At 40.6% G+C, this 19,447-nt stretch overlaps 1 protein-coding gene across 2 annotated transcripts; it reads left to right on the top strand.

Annotated features, from left to right (window-relative positions):
- The first annotated feature begins 1,979 nt into the window (after window positions 1-1,979).
- Window positions 1,980-13,850, top strand: elmod1 (ELMO/CED-12 domain containing 1). 2 transcript variants are annotated; one of them, XM_085364068.1, is made up of 11 exons: window positions 1,980-1,996; window positions 5,911-6,056; window positions 9,162-9,190; window positions 9,344-9,441; window positions 9,603-9,732; window positions 10,081-10,214; window positions 10,421-10,489; window positions 11,577-11,597; window positions 11,881-11,931; window positions 12,618-12,751; window positions 13,675-13,850. In XM_085364068.1, the coding sequence occupies exons 1-11, from the start codon at window positions 1,980-1,982 to the stop codon at window positions 13,848-13,850; spliced, it is 1,005 nt and encodes a 334-aa protein (XP_085220194.1). The 2 variants fall into 2 exon arrangements, with proteins under 2 accessions (XP_085220194.1, XP_085220195.1); XM_085364069.1 differs by lacking the exon at window positions 11,577-11,597.
- The last annotated feature ends 5,597 nt before the right edge of the window (window positions 13,851-19,447 follow it).

Here is a 19,447-nt window from a genome sequence, read left to right as displayed (position 1 = left end):
AATATTTTGGTGTGTATGTATTCTATTTGAATAAAAACAGCAAATGTATTGAGATGTTATTGTTAATTAATTTATTTGAAAAAAGTACATAATTAAAAAAAACTTGTTTATCTATAATTTAGCTTTTTCCTGTTTTGCTCATCACTGGTTATAGAATGAGATGGTACCTGCAGCAGGAGATAGGCTGTCACACAAGGAGACAAAAGGGCTGCAGAAGGACATCAACTATCAATCAATCTGCTGCTTTGTGCAAGGAGGAAGAAGGGTACTGGAGCCCTACAAAATGACTTCCAGTGATATGCTCATGTGTATGTATCTGATCAGATTGTCACTCTATTAGGGTGAAATGATGGCCTGACATCATTAGTTGGACTTAGTGTTCATAGCCCACCACTGAAGAGCTTGACTGGCATAATCCAGAGAGCACCAGAACCTTCAGGTCCACCACCGATGTCCCATTCCCTTCACCGATGAGAGCAGGTTCACACTGAGCACATGTGGCAGACAGAAGAGTCTGGAAACACCGTGGTGAACATCATGCTGCATGCAGTTTCATCCAGTGTGATTGGTCTGGCAGTGGATCAGTGGGAAAGGCAAACTCATGGCAAATGCCAAGCTGAATCATCACAAGATCATGCAGCTTAGAGATGAAATGAATCCTGTGAAGCCACCATTGGCAATAACCCTGTGTTATCCTAATATGTATTTTTTTTATTGTTCATACAAGTCTTTAAAAAAAGCCTTTTTTGCTTTTATCCAAAACATAGGATAATGACCAATGATGACTCAGACCACAGAAGGTTAATGAATCTCTACACTACAAGATATTAAAGTGGTCCTATTACACGTTCCCTTTAATATCTATATTAGAACATTTATTGGTGTTCATAGTGATACGTTTCAAATAATGAAGAACCAAAATTCTGTGAACCAAAACGTAAGGCTTCAGTTTATTCTTTGTCTACTTTTGGATCTATATGGCATTAGGGAGCTATTTCTAATACGGCTATCTCAGGTCCAGAAGCCCCACCCACCTGCTATTCAAACCGTCTGTTTTTGAGGGGCAGCCAATCAGAAGAAAGCGTATTAAAGAAGAAAGGAAAGGAGCTAAACTGGTTTGTTCTAAGGGACAAACTGAGGCCCTAAGGGCAAGTATAAACCAAATAAGGATGGTTTTAAACTATAAATCATGCAAAGCTGTTTTGGTTGAGAATTGAACAATGAAAACAAGGAGATGGAAACGTGCAACTACACTTTTTAAGGTACAAAAACAAGAACGTGTCCAGTTTTATCAATACATGATACTGGTAGAAAATGTTCCTGGGACTTTATGAGTGCTGTTATTCTGCACTGCGTTGCTGTTGCTGTAGCTTTTAGACTGAGTGTCAGTCAACATGGAGGAAAGCAGGCGACTGTAGCCCAGAGAAGAGGACAAAAACGCTGCACCCTGCCGCCTCCCGCCTTCCGTTTTGCCTCCTTATTATCCCAAATCGGTAAGAAAAGGGTCTTTTTCTTTTGGTTTTACCGGTTATATTACAGGTAAACCTTTTACAGCCGCTGTTTGATTTCCTGTAGCGTCTTCAGCTACAGATTACTCAGTGTTTGCGCCTTGGTTTGCCAATCACACCGGAGACGAACGAGGAATGAAAATTGAATTTATCTGCCTTTTTCTGCTCTGAAAACCTTAAATAACCGCCCTCAATCCTCCAGAAGAGCTTCTGTGGGTGGCTGTGGTTTTTACAGCGCCAAATTTAACCCAAACAGAAGCTCTGCGGCTCGCAGGAATCAAGCGCTGTTGCGGCGGAGAGCCGCAGATTTGCATGCGCGTTAATTCCTCAGCACCGCGGACAGCTCCGGAGCTCGGGCCTGTCTGGCGGCTCCGTGTCCGCAAGCCTCAAACACTCATCATCTCCTCCGTTTCCAGGTTATCACTCAACTGCACTAGCACCGGAGACACCTGAGGGGTAACAGCGGCCGAGATGAAGCATTTCCTGAGGTAAGGCGAGTCTCCATGATTAAGATGGAAGCTGTGCTGTGGATTTGCATTTTGCATGGAAACGTGAAGGAATTCATCGTCACTCTCCTCCTTCTCTTCTCAGCTTGTTTATCCATGTTTGCCTTCTACCTGCTATAATTAATTATTAATAACAAGCACCGCGGTCCCTTTATTCCCAGTCCTCCCATTTAAGCTCTTTCCAGTCCATTATGACATTGTGTAGCAGTAAGTGGCTGTTATGGTGTGAATGGCTTTGAATGAGTCCCTTTGTAAGGAGGCCTCTTAATAATGGAGCACTCCAGAGGTGTTTCTATTAATAGTTCTCTCTTTCTGCCTTGGCTTTTTAATGTGTGTTTTTTTTAAATGGGTTTTTTTCCCCCTATTTTGGGCTCAATATTGACCAAAACTGGGAGAGTATAATATTAAAAAGCAAAAGTTTAATCAATGTGGGTGAAATTAACACCTGAGCCTATAAAGTCTTCAGGAAAGTGTTTAATGAGGTCACTGAGGAAGAGCTTTCTGATAGTTTGATGCAGAAGTGGTTAGCACTGTCACTTTGTAGCAAGAGGTTTAAATGGCCTGGTTAGTTTTCTGTGTTAAGTTTGTTGTGTGTTTTGTCCTGATTCTCTGGCTTATTTCCATAGTCCAAAGACTATGTCTACCACTCTAACTGGTGGTTCTAAATTGGTCTAGATGATTGACAGCTTAGCAGCAGATCAGATTTTGTTTGTCTTGAACTGAAGTTCTTAGGCAGACAGACATTTTGTTCTTTAGTGGAAACAAGCATCCATAGGAATCTGTACATATAAGGCTTGACATGTATAAATGTATTCAGGGACGTGAAAATAAGGAGGGGAGGTTAATGTCCATGAATACGATTAGAAGCTGTGAACATTTCACAAGCTGCTGTGAAACTGTGTTGGCGTAGTAAACGTCTCGACAAAGAGAAAGACAAAACACGAGGGGGGAACAAAACACAGGTGAAATAAAACACCTTTAATGTAAAACACCAAATGACGGAGAAAAAAAGAACTTGGCAGTATTTTGGAGATAGATTCTTAAATGTTTTGCATTTAGCAAAGCCAGCAGTATTCATAACTGTGCTTTTTCCACATCTGTAGTCATCAATCTTTAAATTGGCTTTACCCACCAGTGCTCCCCCCCCCCTTTGCCCCAGTTCATACCAAATTTCCCATAAATCCCAACTGATTTCCCAAGTGAATGAATAAATTTGTTGGAGAAAATTTAGCTTCATTAACTTTTAATGAACAGTAGAAGCCAGTAGAGGCTGCCAATGTTTTTCACTGATGGCTGTGTTTGCTTACAGTAATTATTCTAATGTGCCACGATGACTCTACCAATAGTTTAGAGATGGAAATATGATTCATGCTTTTGGCTGATCAGAGTATTTTGAAGGAATTAACGGCAACACTTTAATCATTCTAGCAGCTGGGGACATCAGTTAGGGTTTTTTCTTGTGTGTAATTAAATCAAAGTGAAGTTTAATAAAATGATGGTGGGAGGTTGTCTCCATTGTTTTGACCGTTTTCACAGGATGAGCAGGTCTCGCAATAACCAGCAAACTGACCTTTATGTGTATGACTCAGTGGGGTAACCCTTTAAAATAGATTAGCAGGTGGCAAGTGTGTTGTTCAAGGACATTTTATTAGACAGTTCTGTGTATTAAGCCTGTAATTGTGGGTTGCTATATAACCTTAAACGCCTCCTTCACTCTCCCTTTGCTTGGTGTTTGCTTCCTTGAAGGTTAAAAAGCTGAGTGTCAGTACGAGCTGTTCAACATGCCAGTCTCATCCACGAGCTGAGAATGAAAGATTAATCCCCACGGACCTTTCTTACCTTCTATTTGTTGTTGTTGATACTGAAGATCATGTCCTACTGTGATCTTTGTGCACAAGCTGGCTTGATTTCTGTCTGGAAAAATTGTAAATGCTGAACAAAGATAGAGGATTTGCAGCTGGATAGAAAAGAAAAGTTTTCAAGTGTACTTAAAGTACTGTGAGTCCTCCCAATCGCTACACAAAATCTGCTTTCTTGCTACCATTAGCTTACCTACTAATGCTTTCAATCCATTTATACATTGGAAATTTAAAAAAAAGTAGTAGACTCAAAAAAATAACTCTTTGAATGAACATAAAAAAATCATTGAAAGAATTTCCACGTAAATAAATTGCTTTATTTTAGCATTATGCAATTCTGTTATTCCAACTTAATGTACTTGAGTTAGAGTAACGTGATTAATTAATGATGAATCAACTGTTTTACTAAGGTTGAGTCCAACTTAATTTAATTAAGTTGATCCTACCCATGCAAATTACGTTAGTGCGACAAAAATGCTTAATCGTAATAGAAAGCTATTTATTAATGTGGAAATCCTTTCCATGATTATTTTAAGTTCATTTAAAGAGTTATTTTTTGGAGTGTTCAACAAAGTCTAGAGTCTGGTTAACATAAGATGTTAATGGATTTATAATAATAATGGATACTTTATTGATCCCCATGGGGAAATTACTTGTTTTTCTCTGCATTTGACCCATTCACTCAGTGAAGCAGTGGGCAGCCCACTAAGCAGGCGCCCGGGGAGCAGTGTGTAGGGACGGTACCTTGCTCAGGGGTACCTCAGGGTAGCCGTTAAGTGGATTCGAACCGCCGACCTTCCGATCATGGGGCGACCACTTTACCTACTGAGCTATCCCTGCCCCAATAATAATAATAATAATAACTCCATCCATCCTCTTATCTTTACCAGGGTTGCAGTGAGGCTGGGGCCTATCCCAGATGTGATAGGGTGCGAGGCAACAGTGCTAACCACTGTGCCACCGACCTGTCAATCTAGACTTCAAAAAAATAGGGAAGCTATGATTACAAGGCTTGATATAGAATTTTCTGTATGTTTTTGTCCTTTACAGGTTAAACCGCAATAAATAGCTAAGGCATATAGTGTGTGTATGGTTGTCTATCTCTTCTAACCGCAGTGATTTTCCTGTGGTTTGAACTCTTGTGTGATCTTGTGAATTCTGTGAGTCCAGGCAACTAACCACTCTTACTAGATTGTATTATGTCATCTCAACAAGAATAAATGAAGTTGCCGGATTTCATGCAGATCCTACATGATTTAATTACGTTCACCACAGAAACATGAAATTATTTTGTTCACATTACAAGTTTGAATTTTGCAAATGTAACAACCACCCAATTTCATTTTTTTGAGTGTAGCAGTGGAAAATACAATTTTCAATCTTTAGTGAGACAACCGATGGCGAAAACATTGAGAAGAAAAAAAGGATTGTGTTCAGGGTGATGTTCAGCATTCTCTGCAGACCGAGGCGGACGAAGGCCGGAAATCATTTATTCTCTTAATGGGTCACTATGCATTTCCCAGGACATTTCCATTTTCATTCTCAGCATCCCCTGCAAAAATAGCACGCTTTGATCTGCTGCAAGTCTCCCCTAGTAGACAAGATGTGAAGCACACTCTTCTGACACTTTGTGTCTTCCTCTCTGCTTCTGCATTTTCACTTCAGTGTCTTTGTCTCAAACTTAATGTGAAACAAAATTGGTCAAAAATAAATTTGTGTAGGCATATTTGTGTAATATGCTGAACTGTAAAAAAGCAAACAGAAAAAAAAAATCATACCTACAGTTATTTATTATTTCATTACTCACCTGATGTCGGTAACAACAAATCCAATCCACACAGGCAAAGAAATCAAACCACAGATGCCCATAAATTATGTGTAATACTGAGAAATGAAGGTGAGAAGTTCATGGCAATAGCACCTTTAGAAATATATTACTTAGAAAATTGGTTATGTATTCAATACTTATTTTACCCACTGTATATAATATCTGTGTAAATTTTTAGGAGTATAATCCCCTTGTTTTCTCCCCTGCAGAGTCGTGACCCAGTTCTTTGTGTTCCTCTACTGCAAGTGTCTTTGGCGGGGCCTAAAGTTTGTTGCCAGGAAGTTTACAGGACGCTGCGAGCTGCAGCGAATCTGCTACAACAACAAACATGGAGCCCGCAGGACCCTCAAGATAGGTATGACTTTCATCTTATTTGTAAAAATGTTTCGCACACATGCATCAATGTTCATATTTGTATATGATTTGGTCATATTTATCATTCATTGATTCTAGTTGCATTTTGAAATAGACGTAGACTCCAGTTGTGACGCCAGTGTGGAAATGACTTAAGTCTGCATTTTGTGTAATGGCCAGTGGGGGGCCAATTAGATTTCATGTATAGGAGTCTATCTGAATAATGTTTTTCACTTGATTTATGACCCCAGTAAACACCGTTCTGCCTGTGTTTGTGGTATAAATTTCTAGTTTTGAGTCTTCATTGATACAGGATTGTGTTCATTTTGTAAATTTTGGTCACATTTTGAGCAAAACAGATGATAAATAAGAGTTTTCTTTGGGGCATGGCTACCTTCAATTCAGTTTTATATAGTGCCAAATCAGCATGCACTTTATATTGTAAAATAAAGAGCCTAAATAATACCTTGTGGTTGTCAAGTTGCTACAATATGAGGATAGATCTAATTCTGGGTTTTATAGTGATGAGGAGGACTCAGGGAACAGAACACATGTAGAAACCAAAAGAAAAAAACGCTTTAAGTAAAACAGGAAATAACCAATACATAAGATAAGATAAGATAGAACTTTATTAATCCCTCAGGTGGGTTCCTCTGGGAAATTCGACTTCCAAAAAAAGCACAGCAACGACCGAAGTTACAGTTACAGAATTGTTATATATATATACACACACACACACACACACACACACACACACACACACACACACACACACACACACACACACACACACACATATATAAATACAGAGACAAATATAAATAAAATATACAAAGGGGATAAATAGAATAAATAGGAATAAAAAATAAATAAAAATACAAGTGAATTGCACATTTCAAGTATTGAGTCTATTGCACTGTTGACTATTTACAAAAAGTATTGCACAAGGTATTGTACAGTGAGGTGAAGAGGCACTACAGCTTAGTTGTTCCCCCCTCCTTTGTCCTCCTGTTTCCCCTCCCTCTCCCCTCCAGAGAGGAGTTAAACAGTCTGATGGCGTGTGGGACAAAGGAGTTTTTAAGTCTGTTAGTTCTTGTCTTTGGGAGAAGCAACCTGTCACTGAACAGACTCTTCTGATTGTTTATGGCCGTGTGCAGAGGATGCCCAGCATTGTTCATAATGTCCAGCAGTTTCTTTAATGTCCTTTTCTCTGCCACTGTCACCAGAGTGTCCAGCTTCATGCCGACCACAGAGCCAGCCCTCCTGATCAGTTTCTCCAGCCTGGATGAGTCCTTCTTTGCTGTGCTGCTCCCCCAGCACACCACAGCATAGAAAAGTACTCCAGCAACCACCGACTGGTAAAACATCCTCAGGAGCTTCCTGCAGATGTTAAAAGACCTCAGCCTCCTGAGGAAGTACAGTCGGCTTTGGGCTTTTTTATACAGGTGCTCTGTGTTGCATGACCAGTCCAGTTTATTGTCCACCCACAGCCCGAGGTACTTGTACTTGTTGACCACCTCCACCTCCTCCCCCTCTATCTGAACCGGCAGTGGACCTTCTCTGGACCTCCCGAAGTCCACAACCAGTTCCTTAGTCTTTGAGGTGTTGAGTTGCAGGTGGTTTGTGTGACTCCATGCGACAAAGTTCCTCACCAGACTTCTGTACTCCTCTTCCTGATCATCCCAGATACACCCCATGATGGCTGTGTCGTCTGCAAACTTCTGAATGTGGCATAATTCAGAGTTGTAGCAGAAGTCAGAGGTGTACAGGGTGAAGAGAAGAGGGGACAGCACAGTTCCCTGTGGTGCTCCTGTGCTGCTGACCACAGTGTCAGACGTGATGTCCTTCAGCCTGACGTACTGTGGTCTGTCGGTGAGGTAGTCGGAGATCCAGGCCACCAGGCAGGGGTCCACCTCCATCCTGTTCAGTTTTTCCTGAAGCATACAGGGCCAGATGGTATTAAAGGCACTGGAAAAGTCAAGAAACAGGATCCTGACTGTGCCTTTTCCCCCATCCAGGTGTGAGTGGGCTCTGTGTAGGAGGTACAGGATGGCATCCTCCACTCCGACACCCACCTTGTATGCAAACTGTAGTGGGTCCTGGGCATGTTGTACCTGTGGTCGGAGGAGGTTGAGGAAGAGCCGCTCTAGAGTCTTCATAAGATGTGACGTCAGTGCCACCGGTCGGAAGTCATTCAGCTCATTGGGCCGGTTCTTTTTGGGGACCGGGACGATGCAGGATGTCTTCCAGAGGGCGGGCACTCTCCCCAGTCGCAGACTGAGGTTGAAGACTCGTTGTAGCGGCTCCCCAAGTTCAGCAGCACACGCCTTAAGCATCCTAGGACACACCTTGTCTGGGCCTGCTGCCTTTCTGGGGCGAAGCTTCCTCAGATGTTTGGGAGGAGGGGAGGGGGGGAGATGTCTTGCTGCTGAGAGAGGGATTGGAGGAGGGGGGTGTCATGGTGTCAGGAAGGGGGGGAAGCGAGGGAGGCAGGAGAGTGGGGAGAGGACTCTGTAGTGAAGGTGAGGGTGAGGGTGGGGGGGTTGTGGGCTGGTCAAACCTGTTGAAGAAGTTGTTGAGTTCGTTTGCCTTCTCCACAGTCCCCCCCACTGTGCTTTTCTTGGTGTTGTGGCCTGTGATGGTTTTCACACCATTCCAGACCTCCCTCATATTGTTCCTCTCCAACTTCTGCTCCACCTTCCTCCTGTAGGTGTCCTTTGCTTCCCTCAGGCAGTGTTTCACCTCCCGCTGTGCTGCTTTCATCTCCTCCTTCACTTTGCTCCTGAAAGCCTACACGAAAACATACACGAATACTAACACCAGGATGTGCAAGAGGAGGAAACACAAAAGATTCAAAGCTTAAACACAGTAATTGAACAGAGCGAGGCACAGACGAGAACACAGAGAAGAATCAGAATATAATCAAACCAACACAAGAATTCATTCATCCAATTTTCTTCTGCCTCTTACTTATTCAGTATTATGTTAGCTCAGAGATTCATGATTTACATTCAGTGTACCATATCAGCAGTCTGAGGCATTGGACAGAGCATTGTTCACTGTTACTGTACACATTTGTCTTACTCTTTGCAACATTTCCTTGCAGAGTCATCTCTGAGGTACTCCAAGAATGAGGTATGGGGCTCTTTCAATCTGTCGTTATGCACGTGCAACATAATCCGGGTTTATTGCTCAGTCTTCTTGCCTCAGTCCTTAACATGTGTTCCCACTCTGTCCTTGCCTCTCTCTTTATATTCCTGCCATCTTCTCTGCTCTTATCCACTCCAGCTGCTGCAGTCTGCCCTCAGCGTCCATCCTGATAAAGTGGAGAAAACCATCGATGACATCATGGCCTTGAAGAAAATTAACCCTGACACCAACCCACAGTGAGACTCTGCGCTGCATATCACATTTCTGTTCTTGTGTTGTGGTTAATTAGAGGTTAACAAAGGAAGCTAATCCCTAGAGTAGCTGTGAAGGACAGCGGAGAGTTTATACAATGCACCCCTCAGAGACAAACGGACTACCTGTCCCTTTGTCTCTCCAGGCTCGGCATCTCTCTGCAGGCCAGCCTGCTGCAGGTTGTGGGCTACAGGAGCCTGGTGGCAGAGGTGGAGAAGCTACGCAGGGAGCCTTATGACTGCGAAAATCCTGAGCATGAGGAAATGCTGATGAAGGTATGCAGTCTCTCTCTGGTTGGTTAAAGAGAACAAAATATTGTATCTGTCTTCATGTAGTGTCAGATAAACTTCATGACCGGGGTCACTTATTTGAATCATTACTCTTTACATTTGCTTGAGTTAAATCGGTTATCCCGTAGTTCATTTCATTAAATGGATGTTCTCCCACTACTAAATTAAATACATTTTTTACTATAGAAAAAGTTCCCCCTGTACCACTATGTTACAGTCTCGTACTTACACTTGTCAGGCATGATATTACACTGTAATGAATACTATGCTTTGTTATAGAATAATAATTTTACTCTACTGAGCTGTGGTTGTGTGCTTGTGTGTGTGTTGTAGCTATGGAAAGAGCTGCGCCCTGACACACCTCTCACGGGTCGCATATCCAAACAGTGGTGTGAGATTGGTTTCCAGGGCAGCGATCCAAAGACTGATTTCAGGGGCATGGGACTGCTGGGCCTGCACAACCTGCTGTAAGCTGTCGGCCTGGAACACAGATTAAAAACCAGCCAAGCAGTGCAACACTTACATATGGAGATATACATGTTCAGCATGTCATTTAAAGACTTTAAATCAAAGCCAAAACTATAAATAAATAATTATAATTCATAGGCTACATATGCATATCCATGAACGGGAAGTTCAGACATGCCTTTTCCCTTATGTTGTCTTTCTACAGGTATTTTGCTGAACACGACAAGGCTACTGCCCTGCAGATGCTCCATGATTCCCTCCAACCAAAGCACAAGTATGTTCATTTTGCCTTTCACGGGCATATGAAAGGAATACACCAAGTGGATTGGTAGAACATCTCTGCCAATAATTACAGATGTAGACTGTATATGAATTTATGGAGTTTATAGTTCATAGAAAAAGAAAAGTACAGAAAAATGTAACCTTGCAATAACAGAGGAAAGTGCACATTGAGCTATAATAGCACAAAGTTCAAGTATTAGTCAATGAAAAGTGTGTAAATTATACAGCAGAATCACAATATAACACATTATATTAGATGTAACCACAGTGCTGGAAATAATATCCTTCAGATTCAAACAAAGCATGGATGTGAGGTTGGTTTTGTATAAAATATAATCAAAGAAATATCACATCTGTTCGCTAAAAGGTCATATGTATGCCAAACAAACTCTATTGAAACCAAAAGTGATCAACGGTGGACCTAATGGTAAAACCAGGACAGCTTTCTGTCATTGACTAACAACTTAAGATTGATTTGATTGAACCCTTAGCCAATGTACATAGCTTGGGCAATTGTACTTTCTGTCTCTAACACTGACCACAATTTGAAAAATGAACTTTAAGTTTTACTAAATGTGACGGGACTCTGGCGACTGACTTCATAAAGACACCAGAAAAGTGTTAATTGAGGTCACACAGTTAGGGAACTGAGGACGTTTTTTCCCATACGTTTCAGTACAAATGGAAGTCTTTTTGCAGCCAGAGGAGTCGCCCCCTGCTGGCCATTCAGAAGAGTGAAGGCAATTCAGCACTGGCTTCATTTTTAAAAACAGATATAACATAAAAATAAATCAAAGCGTCTACTTACAACTACTTGGTGTATTCCTTCTACATTAATCTGTACTTAATCATGCATAACTCTGCATCCATCATACTCTGCTTGATTATATTCATTTTTACAGCTTGATGCCATTCACTGCCTCATCTTTTATTGACTACTGCTGCTTGTATTGTTTCTCATCGGCATCCCAGTGAGCGGTCTCATTTCCAAAATGAAGATTCTTCTTCTTTTTCTTTTATTTCTCCTCCACCTCCATTTCTGCCCATGCCTCCTTCTCTGTCTGTCTCATGCACTGTAGGAGCACACACAGAAAGCCAAGGTACTCTACTTCACTTTCATTCACTTGCCGTTTGCTGCGTTCATTGCTTACTCATTTAGGTTGATTTTTCATGCACCTAAAGCTGCACTAAGCATGATAATTTATACAAACTGAAGCATCATCTTGTCAGCCTAAAGGCAGAAAAAAAGAGAGCCATAAATCAGCATTAACAGACAGTTTCTAAATTGTTCTCAGAAGATTTAGCTTTTATGCGCATTATGGTGCACTGTGGTTGCTGCTTCACATGTAAACTATCCGTGACTCAAGTGTGTGTCCTTCACAGCGAGGTAAACAAGCCTGAATGGGAACAGAAGAACCTTGACAAAGCGATTGGGTAAGTCTCACATGCACATGCAATATATGCAGACATGCACGTGTGTGTGGAGCAGGGAAATCTGGGCTGCTGCTGCTGGAGCTGTGTGAGGTTTGGCCTCAAAACAGAGCAGCTTCAGCATGTGACGCTCACAACAAGCCAGCATATGCATGTGAGTGCGTTGTAGAAGTGTGTGGATCTGTAAGCAGGAGACACTGTGTTTATGTGCTAATGGGCAGGAAGTATTTTACTACTGTGTGGCCTGCTGTACTGCTACGCTGGCTTCTGTTGTCAGTCTGCATTAGCGCCGAATAGAGCCGAGGATTGTTGTGAAAAAACAAGTGCGACATCGCAGCAGTGTCTTTAATAAATAGACAGTTTGTGATTTGCACTGAGTGTGGACTTTCTCATGAAGTGAAATGGTTAAAGATGTTGAGCACACCATTATGGCCGAGTGATGTTGGGACAGTAATCCTGTTAATCTATATTTTATGCCTTTAGAATTTTAAGTCCTTGTGTTTAATGTCTATGGTTATTTGCTTACAGAGGCTCTCTTTCCATCTGTTTGAGTGTAATCTCCGTTCTCTACAAAACATAAAATCTTTTGTGAAATGGAAAACCTGCAGTCTGTTTCTCCTCTCCTGTCACAGCAGTCTAACAAAAAACAGGGTCCCACCTACTGACTTAGTAAATATTTTGTCCCCCAGGTATTCCTTTGCCATTGTGGGCATCAACATCACAGATCTGGCCTACTCTCTGTTGGTGAGTGGAGCTCTGAAGACCCATCTGTACAATGTGGCTCCAGAGATGCCCAGCCTGCTGCACTTCCAGCAGACCTTCTGTGAGTACATTGGATTGGGATGAACAGTATTTTATCTTTATTTTTCCCGTATATTGATTTATGTATTTTTCATTTTGCTTAGAATTTTGAACGTTTTTGCATCAGAATTAAAAAAAAGTTTTCTTTTAAAGTTTAAGGTTGGGGAGATGTTGGTATACAGAACTTGCATAAAATTGTATTTTAACCAAGTGGCATCTTCCAAAGCAGGTCCTTCTCCAAATACCCCAAGCCGAACATATCAATAATACAAGTTTAAAGCCTGGGACAAAAAACTGTTTTATTCTGTTTGGGTAGTTTCAACCTTTATTCCAACTGTATATCTGGGAACTCTTTTTATAACTAATGTTTCTGCAGACTGTTAAGGCTTATAGTTTTAACCAACGAGCATAATCCTTCTGAAACTTAAAATATCCAAAATGTACAAAATGTATTTTGGATTACTATTATTTTATTATTATTTGAATTAATCAGTTTGGCCAAAAATGGGTTAATGGACTTCTATAGCAGCAGAAGTCTATGGGGTCCACCACAGGTAGCGCCCCTGGTGGCTGTTTCTGCATTGCATCCACTTTTCTGAGCCAGAACTACGTTCATCTTTTAAACTGTGAGAGCCTTAACTGTATACAGTCATAGAAAAAAATTTCTAATGTCCCAAAGTGGCAAAAAATTAAACCACATAAACCACATACATTGTTAAAAATATGTCATTAACTTTCAGCTGTTTGTTTAACTGTGTGTGCAGATTTGTAATTGGAAGCTTTTTCTCTTTTTTCCACCTGCTATGGTAAAAAAAGAGGTGTGAGAAAGAAACAAATCAGTTAAACTGTATGGTGGAAAATAAAAAAGATGCTAAAATGCAGTACGAGGATAATTACTTGTGGATTAGCTGCACATATGTGTCTATTTACTTTCTTTCTTGGCAGGTTACCTGATGCAGGAGTTCCACCGCTTCTGGATTGAGGAGGATCCCAGCGACATCATGGAGTTTAACCGAGTCCGCTCCAAGTTTCACCGAAGGATCCTGCGACAGCTGAAGAACCCAGACATGGCTCTGTGCCCCCACTTCTCTGCCTCCGATCTCCACCTTGTCAACCTCTAAACACCCTCACTGAGCCCTTCATACCCCTACAGAGGTCTCCCGTCTTCATGAACCCCCACAGAGGTCTCCCTTAGATGTCTGGTAGGCCATCAATACATCAGAACCAGCCTCACACTCGCAGAGATGGTTCCTCCATCTGCTGGACATATCTGGGAAGGCTCTGTTCCATGTCCGCTCAGCCCAACACGTCCCAGCTAACGTCATGTCGCATCACTGCCAACAGCTTAACTCAACCACACACACACTCACACACACACACACACACACACACACACACACACAAACAGAATCTAACCTTAGACAGGATCTTAATAATTTAAAATGGGGACTTTTCCCTCAGACTTCCCACATTGTAAACAGATGTTTGACCCCAAAAAAAAAAATTAAAAAAAGAAGTGCACACACATACACACTGCCTATCTGCCCTCACTGCAGCGTTAGACCACCAGCATCAGAGATGACCATAGCGATTGTAGCTGTGCATGAGGAGGCTGGCACCACTCCATCACTACACTCATTGTTGTTGCTTTAAGGACTCATAACGATTGTATCACAGCTGTTACACCTCAGTTATGAACCCTTTTTGTTTAATTTAATAACAAACCAAATTTACTTTATCAGCCAAAAACAGCTATTAGATAGATTGCGATGTATTGATCAGCAGTTTGGAATATTTTGACGGTTAGCGCACTGACTATCAGAGACGAAGACGTATAGATATATGAAAAGGTGTGATTTATGGGGCAGGGGGGTGTTTTTGATCCTTTTTGGGAGGGGATGAATTCCAACTAAGTTCAGGAGCTGCTGAATTTCCAGAAAAACCCCTCTGAATCTCAATTTAAATTTCAATTTGCATCTCAGTCTCATGTTTTCATCTTGTGGACACAGCAGGATGCAATCAAACATAATATAAAAGTGTATCCCAGTTTTATATGTCATTTGGCCACACTTAAATATTTTATATCCAGTTAAATTGGAGCGGGACTCCCACAAGATCTTCTGTCACAGTGGTGCTGTGTCTATTTCTGACTGTTTTGAAGTTGCATTCAGAAAATTACCTAGCAGAGTAGATAAATTCTGCCCCAATTGGGACTAAACATAATTCAGCAGAGATGAGATGTAGACCAGAGGAGAAAAATTCCCCTCATCAAATCAAAGTTTGAGAGAACTTTTGCTGGTGCTGTTTCAGTCAAACCATGAAGGGCCACTTCACCTCGAAACTCTGTTTTACGAACTGCCACAGATGGTGTCTAAATGACATCAACACCTAAGATTTCTCCTTGCCAAAATATCGAATGTGGAGCAGCAGCTTTGCTTAAATTTCATTTTTGCAAACCTGCTAAATTATGTTTATAAATATTTTATGAACCTTACTCGATGTGTGGCATTTGGCAGCCCTGCTCCCAGCTTGGATAGTAGAAATCTAAATATGTATGTTGTGAACATTTTCTACAGGTTTGCAAAAGCTTTTTGCCTTTGATTTGACTCCATGCAGAGATTCTGTTATGAATGTTTCTCACATCCACGATTGTTTGATTCTTTTTGTATTCATTGAATGTGACACTGTGTCCACTGTTGTATCAGCCAAAGCAATAATTTACACTCATTTCACTGCACATTTCTTTAAAATGTGTTTATTTGCACCATGCGTGCCTGAGTGTTTTGTTTAACTTTCTGACTCAGAGCTGGAATACTAATCAGTTTACACAAGCCACATGCAGAGCTGAATACAGGTGAAATGTCACCACATTAACTTTGAAACATTAGTATAATTACCATAGACGAAGGTTTCCTCGACTGTGGCAGCAATTGCGCTGCGTTTAACAATGCTGGAATTTGGCAAGACATTTAAATGCAGAGTTGCTCGATAGGGAGTTTATTAAGTGACTGCTGCTAAAACAGAGGAGAGCTGACAGTGAAAGTTTAAAATGCAACACGATGGAGGTGTTGACCTGCCAGTCAATACACCACCTGCAGAGCTCTCACTGTCACACTGACCAAAATGTTTTTCTTTCCTTTGTGCTACCATCAGCAGTCTGACTGATGGAGGCATCAGCCTCCTAGTGAGAGCAATAGGATGCTGATGGTGCAGATTTTTCATATTTTTTGTTTAAAGTTAACTCCTATTTTTTTATTAAAAGAACATGTTTAAGATGTGCAAGAATGACCTGAACAAGAAAACTATGAGAAATACACTCACTGGCTAGTTCATTATGTACACAGTTCAACTCCTTGCTGATGCAAATGTTAAATCAAACACATGGAAGCAGCTCGGTGTAATTAGGAATACAGACATGGTCAAGATGACCTGCTCAAAATTACTAATTGAATTGGAAAAAGAAGACTGAGAATTATATTTGACGACTGTGAATTTCTGCTCCAACATTCAGATGGTAGGGCCAGCTGAGCATTGCTTCCATTAGGTTAACGTGTCATGTTGCAAAGCTCAAATCATCTCAAACTGGTTTCTTGAGCATCAAAACGAGTTCACTCTACATAAATGTTGACTCCAGAGTCACCAGAGCTCAATCCAGTAGAGCCCCTTTGGGATGTGGTGGTACTAGCCAGGTGTTACTGGTATGAGGTGGCCAGTGAGTGGATCACAAATTAGCATTCAGGAAAAATGCAGTTAAATATTTGGATTACATTCTCAATGAGAACCCTAATTAACATTTTTAATTGACTGCTATTTTATTACTGATGTGAGAACAGATTGTAACATAACTTAGAAAATAATTCCTGTGTAAAACACTGAATGGGATTTGTCCTTGAAAATCCAAAGCATGACCTTTATGCTAGCTCCAGAGTGCCTTCCCTTGCCACCTCTCGTTCACTCCCAAATACAAGAACTAATCAATGCTAACTTAAATAGAGTCTACTAATCCTGTACACCAACAAAGGCTCCAACACACAGTACAAAAATCCAAAACTCATGTGGATTCAGACAGTACTTAGGTACAACTTTAGCGATTAAGCTAATAACGGTTAGCCAGCTAGCAGTTACATTAGGTAGCTAGCAGCGATCTAGGCAACCGTGGTTATGCTATTATTCTGAAGGAGTACTTCAATTATCCTAATCTATCCTAAATAATTGTCACTGGGACATAAAAACCTACATGGCTAAAATCACCAGTCAAATCTAAACTAAACCAAAACAAGGGTTTTAAAAGCTGTTTCCCCTGAAAGTTACACTTCTCCATTACTGCTGTTGTAGATTTTTTCTGATAGAGTTCAATAAAATGTTCTTTTTTTCTTACAATGTTTCTGGGTTTAGTAGATAAAATAACATAAGTGTCGTTCTTCTGGCTAATGTTATGTAACAATGATATTTAGCAGTTACTGGCTTTTTTCTGTTTGATGTTAACATTAAGCCTGAAGACACCCAGGTTAATCTAGTAAAGTCCTGCTAGCCAAAAGAAGACATGGCCGATGTTAGGGCAAACCTAGGGTCAGCATCAGCAGGGAATTTAATTGATAGAGGGATCTTTATTTTAAATTTGATGACCCGGAACTCTTGTTCTTCAATTCTTGCTCTATAATTCTTCATTACGATTTCTTTTTTATTAAACTGTTTTCTAATTCACAAATAGGGAAAAATACACGGTCTAAACAACATGAACAAAACTTTGTACAGGAAATATTTTCCCCTCTTGATATTCAGCATGTGGACCCACTAGAACCACTGCAGCTGTCTTATTTGTCACACAGCTGTTACCTGAGGTCCTTTTGTAGAGACAGACTTGGGTAATATCCAGTTCATTGTCTCTGGAGCAGCATTTTGATTTTTTTTGGTTAAAGCCCACGTCTTTTCTTGGACACACAACCACTGTATTTAACATGCTTTGACAAATGTACTCATCACATTACTGAAAGAAATACAACACAAGCATTAATTTTACATCCATGCTTGCACTGTTGATTGTGTTGAACAGTACTGAATACCTTTGTTCCTTTTGAAGTGAATGTCAAAGCTTTTTGTCAGTATTACGCAGCTGATTTATTTAGTGAATGTCAGCGCCGATTTTATCTCCTGCTTGCATTTGCTTTGCTTTACTGTGGTCAGCTTTGCACTACTGTAAAAATATAAATGCAGTTTTCTTTATGTTAATAAATCAGTAATTTGTGGTGTGAGGGCCGACGTGTCCAACGATACTGTAGATGAAGTTAGGTACATGCTGCTGTATATTCTGCTTTGAAACTGCCTAAGAGACCTCGATCTGCATGATACGGTCGCTGCTTCGACATTGTGTATTCCTCAGTAAAGTACTTCTGAATATTGTAGTGTGCTTCATTTGTTTGTGCTGTACTTTTTGAGATCACAATAAAGATCAAAGGAGAGTTAAACGTGTAGTTGACTTTTTTTTGATTGGATACAGTAAAAACAAAGAGCTTTTAATAAAGTGGAGAAATGCCACTCCCTATGGACTTACTGTTTCATAGAGAGCACTCACGAGATTAGCCAGAATAAATGCAACCCTGTGGAGCTTTTGTTTTGAAGGTGGTGTAAATAATTATTCTAGCTGTTTAGCTGAATATGGACATGAGGCAGGACAAATAACGGGCATGTAGCCCAGGTCTAACACAAACACCCATATCTGCGGCCAGTGTAGAATGTGAAGATGAATGACCCGCCTGCACATCCACGAGCTCATAACCCGACTTCTGCTTTCTAAGCTGGGAACAAAACATCGCTCCAACCTGGATTCTTTTCTAATGTGCAATGGAGTCAAAATTATGACAAATATGTGCTGAATTTCTGCTGCTCATGCATTTAATTTCAATGAACAGCAGAGGGCAGTGAGGCAACATAAGAGAAGGCAGAATGAGCTGCTTTGAAATGAGAACAAGGGGAAAAAAATGCAGAAGGTGTAGACTAGAACAGATGATACTGCAGGGTCACTATTTGCACTATTTGCAAAGCATTTGCTAAACAAGATTACCGATGGTTGTTTCCCCTAAACACGCTTCTGATTGAAATTAACGACCTGAAAACTAGATCAGAAATCGGAGCCACAGCCTCTGAGGTTGGCCCTGAGAAGTCAAACACACTGCAACCTAAGAAAATGCTAGCACAGCACACAAAACACAACAGAAGTGAAGCTGAACAAAACAGAAGTTGAAAGATGCTACATCTTCCTCCCTCACTCCTCCCTCCATCCTCTGCTTCTAGAAGTGACGTCATTTTCTCGGAAATGTAGTTTTTTTTTACCTTCAGGGCCCCATCAGCCTGTAGTGGTGTTTTTAAAGGTTATGTTTGACTTTATGACTTTCTGTATTGTTTCTGGGATGCTTAAAAGTTATATTGCACTGCTGGAAATAGTTTATTTTGATGCATATGCTGTTTTTTTGCAAATTTGCATTATAATATTTATTTTCGTTTTTCCTGTAGTAAATAAAAATTGGTGTATTTCAAAAATAAAACTATGAAGACACTCAAAATAAATTTCCTGTGGTGGGAAACTATGTTGTGCAACTTTTTTGTATTTACAGTTTTGAGGCATAAGCCTCTTAAATTTCTCTAACTAGAAATATATTTAAAAAAAAACAAAAACGATTTTCAATTTTTTTGTAGTTTCTTGCAATTATTTTTGCAAATT

The sequence above is a fragment of the Diplotaxodon limnothrissa genome, linkage group LG10, assembly GCF_057381915.1.
Source record: "Diplotaxodon limnothrissa isolate DT_005_m linkage group LG10, D_limnothrissa_male_GT1.1, whole genome shotgun sequence".
Taxonomy (NCBI): Eukaryota; Metazoa; Chordata; class Actinopteri; order Cichliformes; family Cichlidae; genus Diplotaxodon; species Diplotaxodon limnothrissa.
This window is presented reverse-complemented; position numbering and strand designations above follow the sequence as displayed.

What these genes read in the sequence shown, in the direction of transcription:
- elmod1 (XM_085364068.1), top strand. An exon ending in TGAGGTACTCCAAGAATGAG is followed by an intron (nt 9,191 to 9,343) that starts GTATGGGGCTCT and finishes TATCCACTCCAG; the next exon opens with CTGCTGCAGTCTGCCCTCAG. An exon ending in TCCCTCCAACCAAAGCACAA is followed by an intron (nt 10,490 to 11,576) that starts GTATGTTCATTT and finishes CATGCACTGTAG; the next exon opens with GAGCACACACAGAAAGCCAA.